The sequence below is a fragment of the Linepithema humile genome, chromosome 4, assembly GCF_040581485.1.
Source record: "Linepithema humile isolate Giens D197 chromosome 4, Lhum_UNIL_v1.0, whole genome shotgun sequence".
Lineage (NCBI taxonomy): Eukaryota > Metazoa > Arthropoda > Insecta > Hymenoptera > Formicidae > Linepithema > Linepithema humile.
In genome coordinates, this window is record NC_090131.1 from 669,834 (window position 1) to 689,454 (window position 19,621).

The following is a 19,621-nucleotide window of genomic DNA, read 5'->3' on the forward strand; positions in this document are numbered from 1 at the left end:
AAGTTGAGTGTGCTATTGCACACGATGCAAAATATATATATATATATATATTTAATTATATTTAACATCATTTTTATCTCATCAAAACAAAAAAAAAGGAAATAAATAGCTTGAAGGAAAGAGTGAGAGTAATTTTTTAATGCGTATTAATATCTATTATTATTCATCAATTAATATATCAATTTAAAGTTCTTTTTCAAACGTTGATTGTTTGCACAGTGTTCAAAGCTGTTTTCATTAAAGTTGAATAATTTTACAGTTTTTATCTTTCGTAAAATTTTTTTATACGTAGCATTTAAATCGTTGTATTTGAAAAACGTTTTACGAGCATGTTCTATTGTTTTACGCGACCATTTTCAAAGTTAAAAATAAATCTTGCATATATACTTGTCATGTATAAAACTGCAAACACATCGCGCGTGAAGTATCACAATCTGTACAACCCCCGTCTGTTCAATCATAAACGCGGTTTCTGTCACTTCTGTCAACAAGCATCACCCAACAAGCCCTAAAGTCGTCTTCAACAGTTTCAATCGCTTGATGTCGAGAGGAAAAGAGAGAAAAAGAGAAAAGGGAGATATTTCGCACACGAAGAGAATCTTAATTAGGCAATCACAGACCGGCACCTTCGGTCTCCGCAGGCCTCGTGCTGCTCTCGTCTCTTCTTTCCTCTTCAACAGCTTTCCGCGCTGCATAATCGCCCTCATCGACCCTCGCACCTCGCATCTCTTTCTCTTTCTCCCGCACCTGCAGCCACCCACAACACCCTCAGAGACGGAAGAACTCTTCTGGCGGCCGGTTGTCGGCTTCCCTCTGTTAGGGACATGCGCAGCGACCCGCGGAACGACAGGTGCGCGCCGCGTCGACGGCCGCGAAACGCTTAGTGTTGGGTAAGCGCACGATTCGCCTCCACCTCGGCCTCGAGACAGACCGACCCGCCAGTCGCTCGCGACTCTGTCTCTGGCTCGGTTGCCCGTTCCCGCCAGCCTCGTCGTTATCGTCGATCTCTGTTTTCTTACCTTGCACGGGGCTGCCAGCGATCGGAAGAAAGATCGTCACACCGTAAACGATCGCACAATCGCGTTTCACAAAAATTGCGACAAGTCGCAGATTCTCGCTCGTGGAGATCATCCCCTAAATTCCCGCTGGCTGTCGACGCCCCGGAACCGCAGAGAATTCACCGCCGCTTATCGAGCGCGCACGTGTTTCGCTCCGCTCTTTCTATCACTTCTCTCTTCCTGTTAGTCTTCCCTCTCTCAAAAAATTTCCTTCGTACGACTTTCTATTGAAAAGTGGTGGGTGCGCTTTCCACGCGTTTTTCTCCTCGATCGGACTTTCGTCGCGTGTTAATTTTATCCCGATAATAATAAAGGTGCGATCATTCCCTACTCCAAAACAATTTCGGAGTGCTGGTGCGGCTTTTCCGGCAAGTGGTATCTTCGTCTCGAGCTGACGAAACGCTGAGTTCTCGCCGGTTTCGCCAATTCGACCGTGAGTGTGGCTATTTTGAGTGAACGTCACCGTGCGGTGCTCTTGATGAATGCGGTGCGTTAAGAAAGTTTAGACCCGTCGGCATCCCGGCATCCCAAGTGGATTCCTCCTGACCATGCATCGAGGACAAGATCTCCTCCGCAGGATCATGGGAATGCAAGCGGCTGCAACGATCGTCTTTCTGTTTCTCGGCGGATCAGTTGTTTTACGTGGAGCCGAAGGTGAGTCACCGTTCTTAATTTCTCGCTTGAAATTGGCTTCTCAATCAATTATCCTTAAGATTTCCGCGATCTGTCTACACGTGTGTGATGTATTGCACGCGTGACAAGTATTTGTCTGAACAAGAAGAAAACCACCAAGCTTGCGAGCATAAATTTAGTTGCGTGTGATTTAATATATCGGAGTAAAAAAAGCAACGTACAAGACGAATTTGAGATTAAATTCTGCCTTCATTTTTATCGTTTTTAACCAAAGTAAAAATCGTACGTGTTAAAAATCACGATAAAACAATCATATTTTCTGATGCAAAAACAAGGCTTCAGCTGTAATACAGAAATAAACCATGCCGTGAAATCTACTTAATCCGCTGCCTAAAAGATGTTTTATCATCCATAAATAAACGGATGTAAACCGTTATGACGCTGTTCGCGGAGCAAAGCTTTCTTGGTAGCTTAGTCACCCTGAGAGACACAGTTTCAACTGCTGAAGACTAGAAGTTAGTAATACATATCTGCGAATATTTTGATATATTTAAAGATGAAATAACAGCACACCGAGAAAAACAATATAAAACGAAATTATATTAATCTAGTGTTGTATAAATAATAGCATATTTTGACTATCAGTTTTTGCGACATCGTTATTAATTTACATATTTCTGATAGTTTTGATAGATACATATAATATATGAATGACATAAAACTGTCTGCAAAAATGATTTGGAGTCGGGATAGCTGAAAGTGTATGACATGTTAAAAAACAGTATTGGACCCCTTTAATGTCTCCCTGAAGAATTGAAAATCTCGACGAAGAGAAACAGACCGACGAGAGAACGGGGAAACAATAATGCTCAGCGAGCAGAAATCCAGAGAAAAACGCTTTTATGTGCAGGTATAATTTCCCCCGTGGAAAAGCGGCGCCCACTGTCCCACCTGCGATTCAGCGAAACGAGATTTTAATGTTGCACGAATGGCGAATGCTTGCGCGCACCGTAAACTGCACGAGGACGGGGCCTCGCGTGCTCAAGGCCGTGGAATAATAGCTGTGCACAGCCCCCGGATGTGTGTACGGCCATTGAAAATCAGATGAAAGGGAAAGAAACGGACGCGATATCTGCACATCTTGAGGGGCTGCGGGAAAAGTTCAACCTGCATGCATACGCGGCATTCGCCGCGACACACGTACCACACGCACACACGCACGCACACACACACACACAATTGAATATGTACGCACTGCCGCGCTCTCTCGTAATCAAACTCCTGTATCGAGTGAAAAAAGATTGTCCCCAATCGCGCTTCGCCGTGGGATTCCAATATTGCGAGAGAAAAAAAAGAGGGAAAGGGTGAAAAATATTTTCGTACCCCGTATTCCGGTATTCCTCGAATGTATATTGCTGCACTTCGCATTGCACCCGGATTAGGATCGCGGATTGTACGGATATCGAGCTACTATTCGTTACATGCAAGATGTTCCCGCTGAGATTTTGCGTAAAATTCACTATTATAGGTCGTACAATTACGCACTGTTACGTTACATTATTTTACGTTAATAGTATCGTTGAAATATATCTTTGTGAGGAAAATGCAATTTTTTGTGCGTATATGTGGTGAAAAAACTTTATTAGAATTTAAAAATACGTAGCTAGTGCATCAATATACTGTGCGGCAATGAGCAGGCTCTTTAAATACACTCTTCGAGAATAAATTTATGTTGACCCTATCTACGCTGACCCTTACACGATGCATACATAGATGCTATCTCGTGCGAAAAAATGTATATCGTATGTAAATCATCGCGAGCTGGTTTTATCGTTGATGTGTATCTTTGCATATAAACGACATTCTGAAAATCACTTAGCGATGTTTTGCGGTGTTAGTTCCATAACTTTCGTTACACGAAACAATTTGGAACTGTGCGCGTGATGTATTATCGCGTGTCGCTGATGCGTTGAGAAAAGAGTTACTTTTGAAGAGAGAAGAGAGAGCAAGTACTGAATATTGAGTCACGAATCAAACATAAGAGTGAAATAATTCACTACTTTTTCAAATGCACAGAACAACACCGCTGACTTTGACTTTTTTCAACTTCGATATTTAATACAATATGTAAACATTTAATATAAAAGTGTGCATAGTTTCTTATTCGTATTTAAATGATTTTCCAGTGGAAAAAAATATAAAACATTCTAAGTTTATGTACCGTTTAATCCGTATCACAATGTTAATAACCATTTTAATAAAATTAATGCACAATGCAATTTCTCATTGTCTTGAAATAAAATCTTAAATATAATATATCCTAAAAAGTCATATCGTATTGCACATCACGCGCGCAGTTATATCGGAAATACTTGAAATACTAAAAATTTGAAGGCACGTCACGTGTTGGCCAAGTCCCAAGCAAGTTCTAAATCCGTGTGGCTCAGGAACTAACAAATATAATACGATAGGCCGCGAAACGTATTCGCTCACATAGCGAGCACATGAGGGTAGCAAGCGCAACAGAAGCTTTCTAAAAACGGCGCCGACCGCTTGGAACGCGATATATTACATCCGCATAGCGATAATACACAAACGTGTGGAGTAATGCAAATTACGGTATATTGCTTGTGTGCTGCTTCACAGCGTGTAAAATTAGAAGTTGACATCCACTAAATTGAGCAAAAGTAGGTATAAAGTTCGGTGTACAAGGAAACAGTGTATGCAATAAACATTATAGCTTGTATATCAAAATTCAAATAATTTTTCATTCATTTTAATCAATACAAATATTTTTGTTGACCATAAACCGCACTTTGATTTCGATCTAGAAATATATCCAAAATATCCGAAATGTTATTGTTAATCGGTTTAAAATCGTGATAGATATTTTGTTACGCCATATAATACGAGTATACCTCTATTAAATTTAGGTAAACCAGTTTAAATAAATAGAATGGACCAATATATTAAAGGGAGACATAAAACTGGATATGTTTAATGCGTGTGTTATTGGAGTAATTCCAATAATGGGTATACGGGATATTACGTGGGCAGCAAAAACTGTTACTCAAAATGCAGCGATCCGATTCAGCAAATATAGATTTATTATTGTATCATCTCTGTATTTGCGGTCACGCCCAGTACTTTTCACGCATATTTTTGTAACAATAGCTAAAAAATATTTCGCTGATTTTCAACAACAAATTTTGTTTTAATAATAATGCATAGCAATTTTTATTTTAATAAAAATGTGATATAAACGCATATTTTATGTACCTTCGCTTTTAAGTGTATTTGATGTGAGCTTCAATTAGCAAGCGTATAAAAGAAAACTTGGTAAATGTCCTAACAATTTAAAGAAAAGATTAGTGAACAAAACAGTAAATTGTCACAAATATATGTCACAGTGACGTTACTGCCTCGGTAACGCGTTCTATTTATATACTTTTTTACATTTTCTATGCATGCATCTTCTGATATTTTTTGAACGGCCACACCCCTACATATTGTATCGTCGCGAAAACGAGCGAGCACAAGTACAGCGGATACTTTTTTTCCGGATATGCTCCAATTTTTCGGTTCGATAAAATATGTAGCAATGATAAATGCAGAAAAATCTGGAAATACGATAACGCGACTCAGTGCAATAATTTCGTCGACATCATTAAAATTTGCGTAGTAATGAGAACTGTAAAACTTTCGACCGGTCATCAGATACAATTAAAAATTATCAAATTCTAATGAAAACCACACATTTGAGTATACACGTTCTCTTAAATAAAAATAAAAATAAAAATTATTTTCAAATAGTGTGATAAAATGCGAGTAAAATTCACATAAATATAAGTACAAGTTCTTATTACGTACATTTATTAATATTAAATTAATGTTTATTGTCTTTAACAAATATTTCCGCAAAGTATATGCTTAATTAATTAGAGGTGTTTCTGATTGCAATTGCCATCGCGTTAATTTTAGATCTCACCAATGTTTCGTAATGGAACATCGTTTATAATTGCATAAACAGCGGATTCACACATTTTGGTAATTACCGTGATATCATTGCCGTATATTTCGCAAGTATTGCTTCGGCTTGCGCGATAGAAATAAAATAATATATATCTATATACATATATATATATATATATATATCGGGGTTTTTGTAGGAAATGATTTGTCATAAATTTCATTCTAGACTTCATCGCACGGCAATCAAAAGTTCTGTTAACTTGTACAAAGTTTTATCAATTTACATTCAGAAGGAGACTGTCAGGGGATGATATTAATGATAGTAACGCCGTGAAAGGAAGTCTGGATCTCTAAATACTTACTTCTCGTCGAAACTTTTGAATAAAGGTAAGCAGAAATATACGAATTTCCTCGGTAATATCTGCCTGTATTTTTTTCAACATTACTTTAATAAGATACTTAGCAGAAATACTGTCCACTCTTCTCAGAAAGTAATGGAACGTTCGAAATAGCTACGCGAATCAACGAACTGTGAATAAACGGGTTCTGGAAATAGGAATCTTTCTCTATACGCGGTGTCGCAAACAAATGTAGCGAATACAGATGTCTTAATAAAATTACAATCTAATTCTTTTTAGGAAAAATGTGACAAAAATGCTACATAGATATAAAAATTGTTCAAGTATTTTGACAGTTTTAAATAAAAATCTATTAAAATTAAATTTATTTACACAATAGTATGAAACAAAAATTCTTAATTACGCTTGAAACGTAAATGATATGTGGTATATTTATCAAACTGACCGTGTGTGTAAAAGCACCCAAACCAAATAATTATACTTTAGTCGATGTGATCTCGAGTTTCACGCTACTCGTCGCAGTCTTACATAACTGGAAATATACGCGAAAACATCGCGGCTTCGTTTTACGCTTATCAATCCCGCTAGCTTGGGAAGTTTAAATGAAATAAGTTTTTGGATAGGCGTAGTGTGTGTATATGCCTTGCATAACTTTGGCGTCATCCTCGGTGGCGCCAGCTTATTTCGCGGCAAGCATGCTGCTGCAGACGGAAATAATTACCCTCGCTGTGGGTTCACACGATAATAATAATTACTCGCGTACTTTTCGCGCCCGGTATACGACAGAGTACACCGCGGGTGTTGCATAACAGGAGCGCAATCATAAAGTGTAATTCTTCCCGTCATTCCGCGCAAAAATTCATCAAAAAAAAAAAAAAAAAAGAACGCTGTTACTTTACCAAATACGCGTAGAAGAATATCACTGGCTTCGAGAGTTGTGCGATTTACCAGCAAATACGTTTACCTTCGTTTACAGTTACGCGGCTTACGCAAACGGTTACGGTATCTCGGTCCCTCCTGTAAATTTACTCTTACGAGGATAATCCTTATCGAGACGTATTGGATACCAATTCACACCAATGCAAATTCTGCGTAAAGCGTCGATAAAGCGAGTTAGTTTGTGGATCCGATGAATCCGTTTCGCAATACAAGTCTGCTTTGAAATAAGAAGATTATATTGACATATGAGTGTTTTTTGTCCATACATAGGCAGATATAGTATAATTGCAAATAGTAAAAATATGTAATGGAAATTTATGTTTGTCTAATATTACCTAATCTTGTTTATTCTATAATTTTCGCAAAAAATATTTATAATTTTGTAATATGCAATATGATTGCAATAATGAAAATAAATATTAAATCACAGTGATGTGCACACCGTAATTCATGCATAAATCAAATAATTTTATTCCACAGTATGTTGTAAACGTGTTGACGCTATTAAGTCGGAGTTATGAACAAATTCGCACCATTGCAAATTTGTAGAATAAGTAGAACCGATTTAACAAGAGAGGAGAGCTAATGGTTCGCGAAACATTGCTTCTGAATTTAGTATGATGCCGCACATATGCATATTCGCATGGGAAGAATTTTCGGTTCTCGCTGTGAAAAACTGTATAAAATGCGAAATTTTCATTGGAGTGTTATACCTGTAGCACACATGTCTTCAACAGTAATCGTACTGTGAAATATAAAATAGCTACAATATAAGGTAATAATGTAAAACGTGTAAATTAACAATAAAATTTTTACGCGTATGCCATGATGCTTCAACGGTTAGTCAAGATTAGCGCGAAAGAGAGAGAGAGAGAGAAAAAGAGAGAGTATATACGTTTCTGTGTACAAAGGAGTTATCATGCATATTTCAGTTTGATATTATGAATCATAATACTTATCAGCACTGTGTTGACGCGCAACTATGAATTAGGTGTGCAGATTGCAATACGTGCATCGTATATTATTATCACCCGCAAATGCATATCGATTGTGTTTTGTGACGATGAAGGTGCTGATTACAGGCACCAGTATGCTCATCATCTTTGCATTGAATTTACCACAGATACACATCGCGTCATTGTGACGGAGTATAATGCAATTACGTCACTGTGAGTCTCTGTAAATATAAAATCTGTATCGTAATCTGCCATAAATGAAATCCAAATTAAATATTTGATATAAATATTTGATTTTTCTCTGTAATTTGACTGCACTATTATATATGCAAATGTTTCTCTTCATTATTTATTACTAATATTATTTTTCGATAATATTGAGAGAAGCATTAATCTATCGAATATTGAAGCAGATTACAACTCTTTGATTTGTAATTAGTTAACAGTGTAATTAGCTGAACGTCGAATATTGCTTCTGAGGGATTAATATACACGCGGCAACGTGTATTAGTACATTATACTTTTTATTGATTTTTTTGTACATTACCTACAAATAATAATTTCATCCATATTTATCCCACCATTTAAAAGTAATTATACAAATAAGATATTAGATCGGTGAGTTAACAAAAGCCTGAGTAATAATAAAAACACGTTCGTGCGATGTTATATCGCGCGTTTACCATCTATCGAAGACAAATGATTATGAATGTTGTGGCTATGATTTGATGTGAAAGGGAAGGGATCTTAATATTTGCCGCGCAATGCTCTACGTACATCAATAACGCTTTACATTTTCGGCTTCAGACTTTTCGGATCAAACGCATCATGATTCGATGTTAATACATACATTGTGACTATTGATACAAAATTTCAAACTATAATTGATTAATTGATTTATTGTATCAGCTATTGTCAATATTTGAACTTTAATCTTTCACACATGTCAAACGCTTGAAAACAACAAACTGTTAAAAATAGTTCTGAGTCATGATGCACGAATATCCGAACGTGATGCACACACAGCCCGAAGAGTCTTAAACTAGTAAGACATTATTGACGCCTGATGTACACACACGAAATCAATAATGCCTTAATACACGAAGTTGAACCAAGTTTCGACAATACAAGTCGGAGCATCGTGTTCATGCAGGGCGGTAATCGTGATATAGGATAGATATAGGATAATTTCGTATAGATGTAGGATAATTTCCTGTCAAAAAACAAGTCAAAATTTTGCATTGGTTTGTGTGTTAATGCCTAAACTACACATAATTGTTCTAATTATATTTGGTACGTTTTAACCAGAATTCAGAGGTTTTTTGTATGATCAAGTTACATAAAATGTATTATTTGTGCGTCAATTCTTGCTAAAATTCTCGTAGCGAAGAAGTGAATACAGGAAGAGATTATATTACACACGCAATTCGCATTTACTAGAATTAAAATTGTTACGGACTCTCATCGTGTTTTTCATTTGCTATTGTACTGTAATCGCGCGAACGACGAATTTGCATGTGGAACAATTTTATATCTCTTTTTTTGGGCAACACTTTGTACGGATTTAATTTAATGTATGAGCAAAGCTTTTTGTGTCGTGGTAATATTTTTCAAAATTTCTCCAGTAATATGCTCTGCATAGAAGAAGCAAAACTACGAGCTCAGAAAGTGCAGAGTGATCCACGAGTGGTGGAGCACCAATTCTGCCCTCACTTCCACGAGGGAAAATTGTAGGATGTAATTTCGTGTTCTTTACTGCGCTGTTCTGCTGGAATTCGTTTCGACAAGATTTCTGTGAATACAATTCAAATGCTCCTTCGAAATTTTGTTAATAGTATTATATTAATGATAAAATTTTTTGGAAAAAATGTTTTTAAAATATATAATCGTATTTCTGAATTTTTTAAAGTTTTTTTTTTAAATAAAGAAAACTGTTAGTTTTGTGATACAAAAAACCAAGTTGAAAGAAGCAGAACGAGGGCAATTATAATTACTAATAACTAATAACTAAGCTTATTAGATCGAAGTCCTATATTAGCGAGCTTTGGATCAGTTGTAAAAATATTGTTATGTGCCGATGCAGATGATTGCGCGGTTTTATCTTATGAAAAAATCAAAAGATATAGAAGAAAGCTATAAAGAACGCATGTAAACTTTACCTTTACATCGTAATATGTTCATTTTTCACAAACTTCTAAATTTGTGAAAAAAGATTAATAAAAGAAAAACTAAAAGAATCGCAGCGCGGAATGCAAAAAATCTCTTTGTTATAAAAAAAAAAAAAAAAAAACAAAGTAATGAGAGTTTTGGTCCAATTTTAAACCCTCCTCAATCTGATAAGATTGCAATCGATAAGGTTTCAAAAGCACGCTTTAGTCGTGCTATTTGTTCGCATTAATGCCACGCATGGAAACTGTCTCAACTCAGGAAATTTAAATCCCTTCCTGTTATCGACGTTGAAAATCAGTATCGAATATCTACACGCGGATTATTCGCATTCAATATATCGTAGAAACTCTTCGAACTGTAAATGCAACCGCAACGATGTAATCGATGCGTTTCATTTTCGATACTCATATCGAGGGATACATAAAATGTCGCTTGTCGTTATTCTCTTGTGTTTTTCACAATATCTATAACAACTCGATGCTATGTATCACAAAGTATTTTTGCGTGTCACGTGCCATGCATGTGGGTCCCATTTTGCTTCTGTCGAGCCGCATTTCTCGGCTCTCGGCTGACGCGTTAATTTGTAAGCGTGTCAACCATGGCCCCGTTCGTCTCGGGGCATGCTGTTAATTGCGAGCTCGCTGCACTGTCAAGTGTGCTGAACAGCCTGCTTAATGATTATATTAATGGATCGTGCAGTCTCCACGAACCTGAACATGTTGCGCAAATTAATCATGCACCATAATCGAACCCGTTTTCATTACACGATCCCATATTGAACGCTAACATATTATGCACTGCTGTGCGAAAAAAAAAATTGTCGACCTTTAAACTACGCAATTTCCTTATATTACACCCTTATGGTCCAGAATTAAATATCTATTGCGCCTGAAATAGGAACGCATGCATCTTTCTCGATATATTTGCCTCTTTATCACGCGGCACCTAACGTTAACGCATTAACCGTCAACTCGTGCGTGAATTTCCCACTTGATATATCGCACGATAATCCGCTGATGGATTTAACAATATACGTATTTTTCAAAGGAATATCCCGATATCGTACACGAGAGCTTTAGAAAAATTTTTATTATCAGCGACTGTAGAGAGATGGATAGATCAAGAGAATATCAAAGTAGTTGCATAAATCTGATATGCTTTTATACCTTTCGCGTTGAAACGATAAGGAAATGTTTTGTAAAGTTTCTTTTAATAAACTCAACCAAGATGCTTCATCGCATAGCTGCTCTGTAAATTGAATTATAAGAGAAACAGAAAACATATCTGCAGACGCTACATGTATTATTTCATTAATTTATCTCATCAACTTTGAATTATTTAGAAGCACAAATCAATTAACTACACAATTTAATAAGTAGATTAAAGAGCTATTATAACAAATCCTTTGTTGAGTTAATTTGACAAAGCTGTATTATGATAATATATAAAATATAATGAATTAAAACAATTTGATTGATTAATATATTGATACAAATATTACATATACAATTACAAAATAAAGCTTTATATTTCCAAAACATATGAATAGTTTTCGAGAAATGTGATAATATTTGTCAAAACCTACTTAATTTATAACATTACTGCGGCAATCAGTTATTCAATACTTGATATTAAATTTTCACAGATACAGTATTATTTCTATTTTCAATAAATTACTTCAATCAACTACTTCACAAGTAGAGCATTAATTAATGATAATTATAGAATGTTCCGATAAAACAACCACAAATTTAACAATTTATATCACATTTAACACTTTATTTAAATGTGATATATCCATTACAACTACATTTTCGATACTTTTTCTCACAGTATTTCTCATTCTTTTTTCTTTCTCTTCCCTCTAATTTGCATTGTAATCTGCTTTGTTTTCTGACGTCCTAAAATCAACGGTCAGAAGCATTCTGCCGGACGGCAAAATTAATACGGTCTGCGCATAGGGTAGCGAATTTGATGAGACAACATGAAATGTTCCCAATGCGGTAAAGGAGACACTAGGTATATAATGTGTACGTAGACGTTCTCCATGTACATGATGTACGATTACACGATTGTTAACGGCATGCGGCTTTCGGGAGATTAGCACACATTGATCATATATTTCATTCATGATACATTCGATATTTACATCTTGATACGACATTTGATACATATTGCAGAACGCTGTAATGCTTGTCACAATAAACACAAATGCCATTAAAAATAAAGTATAAGAAAAACACATCTTTCTTTATTTAAAAATCTTGATCGAAATATTTAACATTTATTACCGACTTCTTTTCTTTTCAATTTTTGTTTTCTTCTCACACAAAAGTTACATTATATAAAAAGTATAATATATAAAATGTAAAAATTGAATTAATTGTATATATTAACATGTTTTTTTATCAATTTAATATAGAAAGTTATTTTGAAACGGTTTGTCCACGTGAAAATATATTAAGACAAGTTATTTTGGATGTTATTGCAAATTATTGAGATACAACTACCGCGGAGTTGAACGCATAACCGAGTTTCCAATAGTGACCGATATGAGGTCACATAACTTAAGCTAGTTTAGATTCAGCAAAACTTTGTTATGCGAAGTTTGCCTACGTCCAATGCTGGGATAGAGATTGCGAAACGACAAGGAGTGCAAGAGGGAAAGATAGAGTCGCAAATCGAAGCGATCGGTTCAATTCATAAGTACAATAACGTGCTGCATTTTGCGCATCAGATATCTTGTTTACACTAATTTCAATTTGGAATATTGACCTTCATCAATTTGCGTAACGAGGATACAATACAATAGGTATGCGTAAGGCTTAACCGAGTTTCAACAATCCGATAAACATTAAACACAAACAGAATTACAGATACGCAGGAATCCTGATTAAAATGATGCAATTTCAAAACGATTTAAGATCAAATATTCCACTAACAAATAATTTATCAAAGATTATGTTCTTTTTTGTCGTTTCTAAATTTTTAAAATATCTTACATATGTAAAAACATTTAGAGAGAGAGACATGTAAAAATTTTTACATATTTTAAATATTATTGTCAATGCAATTTATGAGTTATTACAAGTGTAAACAGTTAATGTGAAATTCTATAGCAGTTATTATCCCATCTGACAAGCTCAATGCATTCAACTAGTTAGCTACGCGCGTTGACTTCCGGAAGATAGAAACAGAAACGATGAGAAAACGACGAATCTCGAATGACGAATCTACGTGTGAAAGACCAGGTTCCCAGTGTGCCGTTCGCTAACTCATATGAGAGAAGCGGGACTTGCTAGTTAACCACTTTGATATATGTAATTCTGCTGACTTGTCTTTTGTGGACAGATTCTCTACGTTGTGTATGCAGTATGGAAGTACTTGCTTAGATGCCACAATTTCATTTCGAAAATTGAAGAGAAGCATGTTCATTTATTTGTAAAGCTCATTTCTATATTCAACAGTAACAATTTATGAAAGAACAATTTAGTAATTTTATTTCGGTAAAATAAAAATTTATAAAAATTTCCACAAAACAATTTTGTGGTAATTATTAACTGATTCTAAAACAAGGTTTCGATTGGATTTAAATTTTTTAACATGTTGCTGTACGCATTAAAATTGAAATTTTTCATTTAGATCAATAGATTGTAAAAAAATAAAAGTTTTCACTGCTAAAGTTCAATAATTTTTATATTACAGAATATGTTGAAAATATAACTCCTGTATTACAATTAAAATACTCTAAACTGAGAAAATAAATACAGATCTAGACATACAGAGACATAAAGCATTTGTCAGAGTCGCAGACGAGAAAGCATCCATGCAGTGATTACGGGCTGACTAGGTCAGACCGTACGGAGCCGCGTAAGCAAGTACTAAAAGACAGCGCGAGTGTGTAAATTAAAAAATTGCGTCAGATTTATTTTTCGTCTTATCTGACCTCGTAATTGCTATCCGCGGTGACAGTTTAAATAATTAGGTACACGAAAATGTACACTCAGTTTCTGTGTAAAATACGAAATATATTTATAAGTGTTAACAAAAAATCTTGTAAATTTTATTCCAAATTACAAATCGTCTAAAGCAAATCTAAGATTTTTTTGTTTATTTTAATAACTAGTTACTCTATACGTACCTAACATTTATGAGGGAAAAGAGAGAGAAGCAAAGTGTATCCTTGCATAGACACCAAATCAAAAGGAAAAGCGCTATTGATGCTGGTGTGTATCCCCTTTTTCGTACTTTTTATTTAAATAGACAACTTGTAATCAGCAAAAAAGTATCTCTTTGATACAGAATCTTTTTTTAACGGGTCATTCCTGATTGATCTGCTTTTTTTTTAAAAGTAAGAGCGTTGCACAAAAAAATGTTGCACAGCGGCCGACCTCATAACATCCTGTATGCTTTCTACAAAGAGTCGATTGCTCTAATAATCATCAAATTCAATAATAAAACTTTTTTTTGTGCAAAAACAAGATAGAAAAGTTAGAATATAAATGGAAAAATTTTACAATTTTAAACTTCAAAAATGAAAATAGAGATAGCAACGTTGTCCAAAGTGATAATAATTTTGAACGAAAACATGTGTAAAAATATTTCTCTTTTAATGTAGCTGTATGAACGACGATGCACGATTTCGTCGTCAGTACGATTTCGGTCATTTTCCTGCTGTGGCAATATTATCTGAACGGAAATACGTAAACACGACGTGGTTGAATATCCAACACAATCTCGACGTGAATCGCGCTATCGTGCGGTGCTTTAATGAAATCCGAGACTGGCCCTCTCTCGTCCAATGCCATATATTTTGCAGAGTGACGCGGGGAATTCAGCATACCATTGAAACTTTAAATATTTGTTATTTATATAAGTGAATTAAAATGCGAGATAAAATAGAATAGTAAAATTATAAAACGTAGGTAGATTACAATTTTACTAAAAGCACGTAGGAAATAGTGAGAAAAATTAATTAAGATATTGCTCGATTGCGCCGCTAAATATTCCTCTCTACCAGTTTCTATCATTTTTTTCTCATTCCTCTTAATAATATTGCAGCTTTTTATCTCAACAAAAAGCACGGAATTAACTGCTCACAATATAAAAGTGTAAAGCTATATTAAGGTACAACACATGATAATGATGAAATATACCTTAAACTCATTATCAACTACTTAACATTTCCGTGTTTACTTATCGCTACTATACTGTCACTCGTAAATACGTCTTAACAATCACATAAATCACCATCGTTGTTTGCGATGAGGTATTTACCAGGGGATATACTCTTATTTGCAGTAATTTGAAGCCCGAGCAATAACTCATTGCGGCTATGACGAAACTTTGGGTGCTCATTTGTAACTGAAGCGACGGTTTACCTTTCGGCCAAGTACACGGTAATCTGGCGCGGTATCGGAAATCTAAATATTTGGTGGACCCCATTGGTAGACTACCGTGTGCGTAGTATATGCGCGGATGTAACATACCATCCTGTAGCCGAGCTATCAGCCGATGGCTAGATTTTCGGTCGATTGAGACTCAAGACACGAACTCAATTCTGGATCGCTGCTAGCACTCCGCCCATTTAGGAACAGCGGCCGCACTCAATCGCGCACCAGCCTCACCGAGCCTCACCGGTATAGAGTGTCTTAAAAATTCCGTCGCGTTTTGTTTCCATTTACGTATTTTTCGGCCAATTTAAATGCTATTTCTTCATGAGAAAAATATCCAAGTTCAGTAGTTTTGGCTTAAATAACAAAATGTTTAAAAAAAAATGGAAATGTGTGGAATTCTTCTTTTGCTATACAGAATTTAGTTATATAAATTTTATATAAAAAATAAAACTTTTGAAAAAATAATATCAAAAATAAAATCTTTTTGAAAAAAAATTAAAAGAATTACAGACTATACTTCCAAAAATACATAGACAAAACGAATAAAATTGGTGATAATTCTGGAACACCACGTACGTCGACTAAAACGGCGAAAACGGGAGGCTTATCGCAGTTGGAATTAGGTTCGCGTAGAGTTGAAGAACGTTGTTACATCATTACGTTAGTTCGTTGCTCGCTATAACTCGGACGTATCTTTTTCTTCATCGTTTTTGAGACTTTATGTAGCTAGATAATAGCAGATGATAGTTAAGATAAAAGATACCCGATATTGATTTTCAGTTTCGTGTCTTCGAGACAGCGAGAAGATGATATACGCCGTGGGGGGATGAGGCATGTCGGATATTAAGAACATATCGAATATAAAATGCATACAGTGTATGCTTCTTCAGATAAATACGTCGCGATATTAAGAAATCTTCATTATTGAATATAGAAAGATGTAATTTGTGGATACTACGAGAAATTAAATTTAATATTTTTTATATAATATTTTATACTCGTGTAATATAACAATTATATTTAAAACATAAATATCGATACTGGACTTTCCGTATGTAATGTTCTTGATATACATATATGAATACTTTGAAAAAGCAGCTCATCCAAGAGTGAAATAAAGAAAAGCTTGTGAACGAATCTTCCCGTTTCGGCCACGATGAGTAACATCTCATTTGAATATCATCACGATTTCTTAAAAAGTTTGGCTAAAATTTAGGGTGCGCACGTGTACGCGTGCGCGTGCATCACATCATGGTGAATGAATAAATTACGATCGTGTGCCGCATCATCGCATCTACTCGATCTTTAAATATGATGGATTAGTTTGCACGTGCTTTCCTTTCAGACACGTGACTAATTTTGAAAAGACTTAAGACACTTTGGAACGTTCAATAAAATTTTGTTTACCATCGCACACGGATATTTTTAATTAGAAATAAAATCAAAGAAAAGCATAAAAATACTAAATATATAGATGTTTTGTATAATCATTAAAAATAACTTAAAATTTTCTTACAGTAAAATTTTGCATATTTCTACTATTTTGAGTCTCGGTCATTTAATCAACAGCGAACTACAAATTAGTATAGCGCAATATTAATTAAAGTCAAACTGGTTTTACGATAAAATAATGAATATAGTGTACTTAAAATCGAATGTCGTACTTTGCTGTAGTTTGCTCAGGAAATTCAGTCGTAACGAGCAAACGTTTGCCCTGACAAAAAAAGAACAAAGTTCCCACAATTAGAAAGTTTCGTCCGCGGGAAAATGGAGACTTTGCACTCGGTGATAGTTAAAGGTATACATGCATTCCCCGCTATTCACGCTTTTCGCCAGACACGTAAATGTTTACGTGTCTGGCGCAAGTAAATTTTCTAATCGAGACCACGTTAGATTAAAACACTCCCCGCGGAGCGTATAACTTCGTCGATTGCAGATGCGATAAATCGATCGCAAATTTTTTACTCGCTTCCTCTCAGTTCTTTTTCTCACTCGAACTTGCGGCGTATAAATCGCCTGAAAAATGGTTCCTCGTAAAAACAAAATGGAAACGATGATCCGTTTATATCGCAATTTTTCACGCGTCCACGCTCGGACATGGATACAGTTTGACAATAATAAGATATTATTAAAAGAAACTACAATGATTCAGAAATATTTAGCACGTTACATCAGGACACTCTGTATACACATTATACATTCAATCAAATTATATAATGCATTTAACGGAACAAAAGTCGGTGTTTAACTCTCTGCGTATCTCTTAAACGCTATTTCGCCACGCAAATCGTCCGAATTTGACGAAAATTTAATTAGCTTAACAGAAGTTTCATGAATCTATGTATACCGATTATATCGGTAACATAGTATCCAGGGATTATATGTTCGACGTAAATCGAATTATGTGCAAAAGTTAGTTGAGCGGTTGCCTAAAACGCCCATGATTATCGATTGACTTTAAACTCGCAACCCAGTTGAATTTCCATTAAACAGTAATATTTTTATTTTGAATAAACTTATACTATCAAAGTTCTCTCTAACGAGGTTCCATTAAGCTTTTACTTCTCAGTAATATTTGTTTTAATTTTGCATTGAAAATGTGCCTTTCTGTTCATAGAAAACTTCTGAAATACTTGTAATGAACATGAAAGAATTTATCGTCTATAGCTATTTTTATACCGGTATACCAAGTTAGCGAACTGGATACAGAGACAAATGATAAACGAGAAGCGATGATTCAAAATCGATTCTTTCTGTTGTCGGTAGCACTGGAGTTTGAAGCGTAATTCATATCTTCGCCGTACGAAGAAAGTTGCGTTGGAAACGTATCGCTGTAAAACTTAAATCATCCTAACGCTACGTAATGATAACAGAGATCAGCACAAGAGTAGTTTTCTCAGCCATAAGTGGAAGATCAAAACGCGTTTTATTATTTCAGTATTTGATTTGTTTTTCCGCGTTGGATTTCAGTATTTTTCTCTTTCCTTTAAAAACGATCTTTGTGAGAGAAGACTTACTTTTCAAACAACTTATATTGCTCAAACGAGTACGATTAATCCATACTGCTATTTTTGCACTTACTCTACTTATTTTGAAGAACCGCGTGAAAAGTGACGTGACATATGAAAGCAAAACCTTACACTTTTCCACGTACAGTAAGGTCAGTTAGCTCGGAGACGTGTTTTGCAACACAGCGTAAGACCAAAGTCAAAAATAGCATCAGTTTCGCCGACATATCCGTCATTATTTGAACGGACGTGTTCAAAGTTCCTTCCTCACTTCCTGTTCGATCCATTGCTTCTCACGAAATGTCCCTATCTAAGGGCCGCGGAATCAGCGTTCTTGAATATCAATCTGGCGAACCGGAAATGTAATATCCGTTATGTATCTCATGGATGTCAGTAGATATCTGCGCGGAGTTATACGACAATAGCTCGCATGTGTTTTCTACGCGTTGGGGAAAATCCCTTCATGCAGGATGGTGGATATGTTTCCACGAGAAGAGATCGAATTAATGGGGTTAATGCGCCATTAAATTTATCGATTAATTTATCTGCGCGGAATAGAAACAATTCTTATTGACTTTATTAATATTATTTTATAAATAAATTTTTAATAATTGCTAAGAATCGAAAATAGATTTCTGTTGCAGTTCGAATTGTCTGTCAAAAAGAAATTTCTCGAGACTGTCAAAGCAATGCGTGTGATTTTATCTACCTTTCTACCATGAATTCGAATGCGAAACACTATGCTTATGCTTGGTATTCACCTCAGTGCAAGAATCAAGAGTGCTCTTTCTGTTGGGAATGCTACAGAAGGAACCTACTTCGCATACTTTCTACGATGGAACGAATCTTTACGATAGAATGATGTATAAAGTTGCAATGCGTCTGAAAGAAACTGTGAGAAGTTAAAACGCGATCACTTTGCAACAAGTAAGACAGCACTTTGAAACAACATCAAATCACTGTGAATAGAATAAATAAACAATAAGTCAAACAGATACAATAAATTTAAAAAATTTTAAATTTTAAAATAGTTATATAGCTTTAACAACTTGATCCTGATATAATACAACGTAATTACCATTATTCTTCGTCGATATTCGTCGCTCTTATTATGTACAAATTTTCCGATAA

General features: G+C 35.3%; 1 protein-coding gene and 1 long non-coding RNA gene across 11 annotated transcripts in view; one reads left to right on the forward strand and one right to left on the reverse strand.

Moving 5' to 3' along the window:
• The first annotated feature begins 660 nt into the window (after positions 1 to 660).
• nrm (neuromusculin) overlaps positions 661 to 19,621 on the forward strand; it is a 140,223-nt gene continuing 121,262 nt past the window's right edge. For 9 of the 10 annotated variants that reach the window (XM_012362048.2, XM_067353451.1, XM_067353450.1 and 6 more), the window contains exon 1: positions 661 to 1,712. In XM_012362048.2, coding sequence (XP_012217471.2) covers positions 1,607 to 1,712 — 106 coding nt within the window. In that variant the 5' untranslated portion in view covers positions 661 to 1,606. The remainder of the gene's footprint in view (positions 1,713 to 19,621) is intronic. The other variant, XM_067353456.1, reaches the window with a different exon arrangement.
• Positions 5,150 to 19,621, reverse strand: part of LOC105669215 (uncharacterized) — a 71,215-nt gene continuing 56,743 nt past the window's right edge. Inside the window, exon 5 of the long non-coding RNA XR_010889800.1 lies at positions 5,150 to 7,175. This is a non-coding gene — a long non-coding RNA (uncharacterized lncRNA). The remainder of the gene's footprint in view (positions 7,176 to 19,621) is intronic.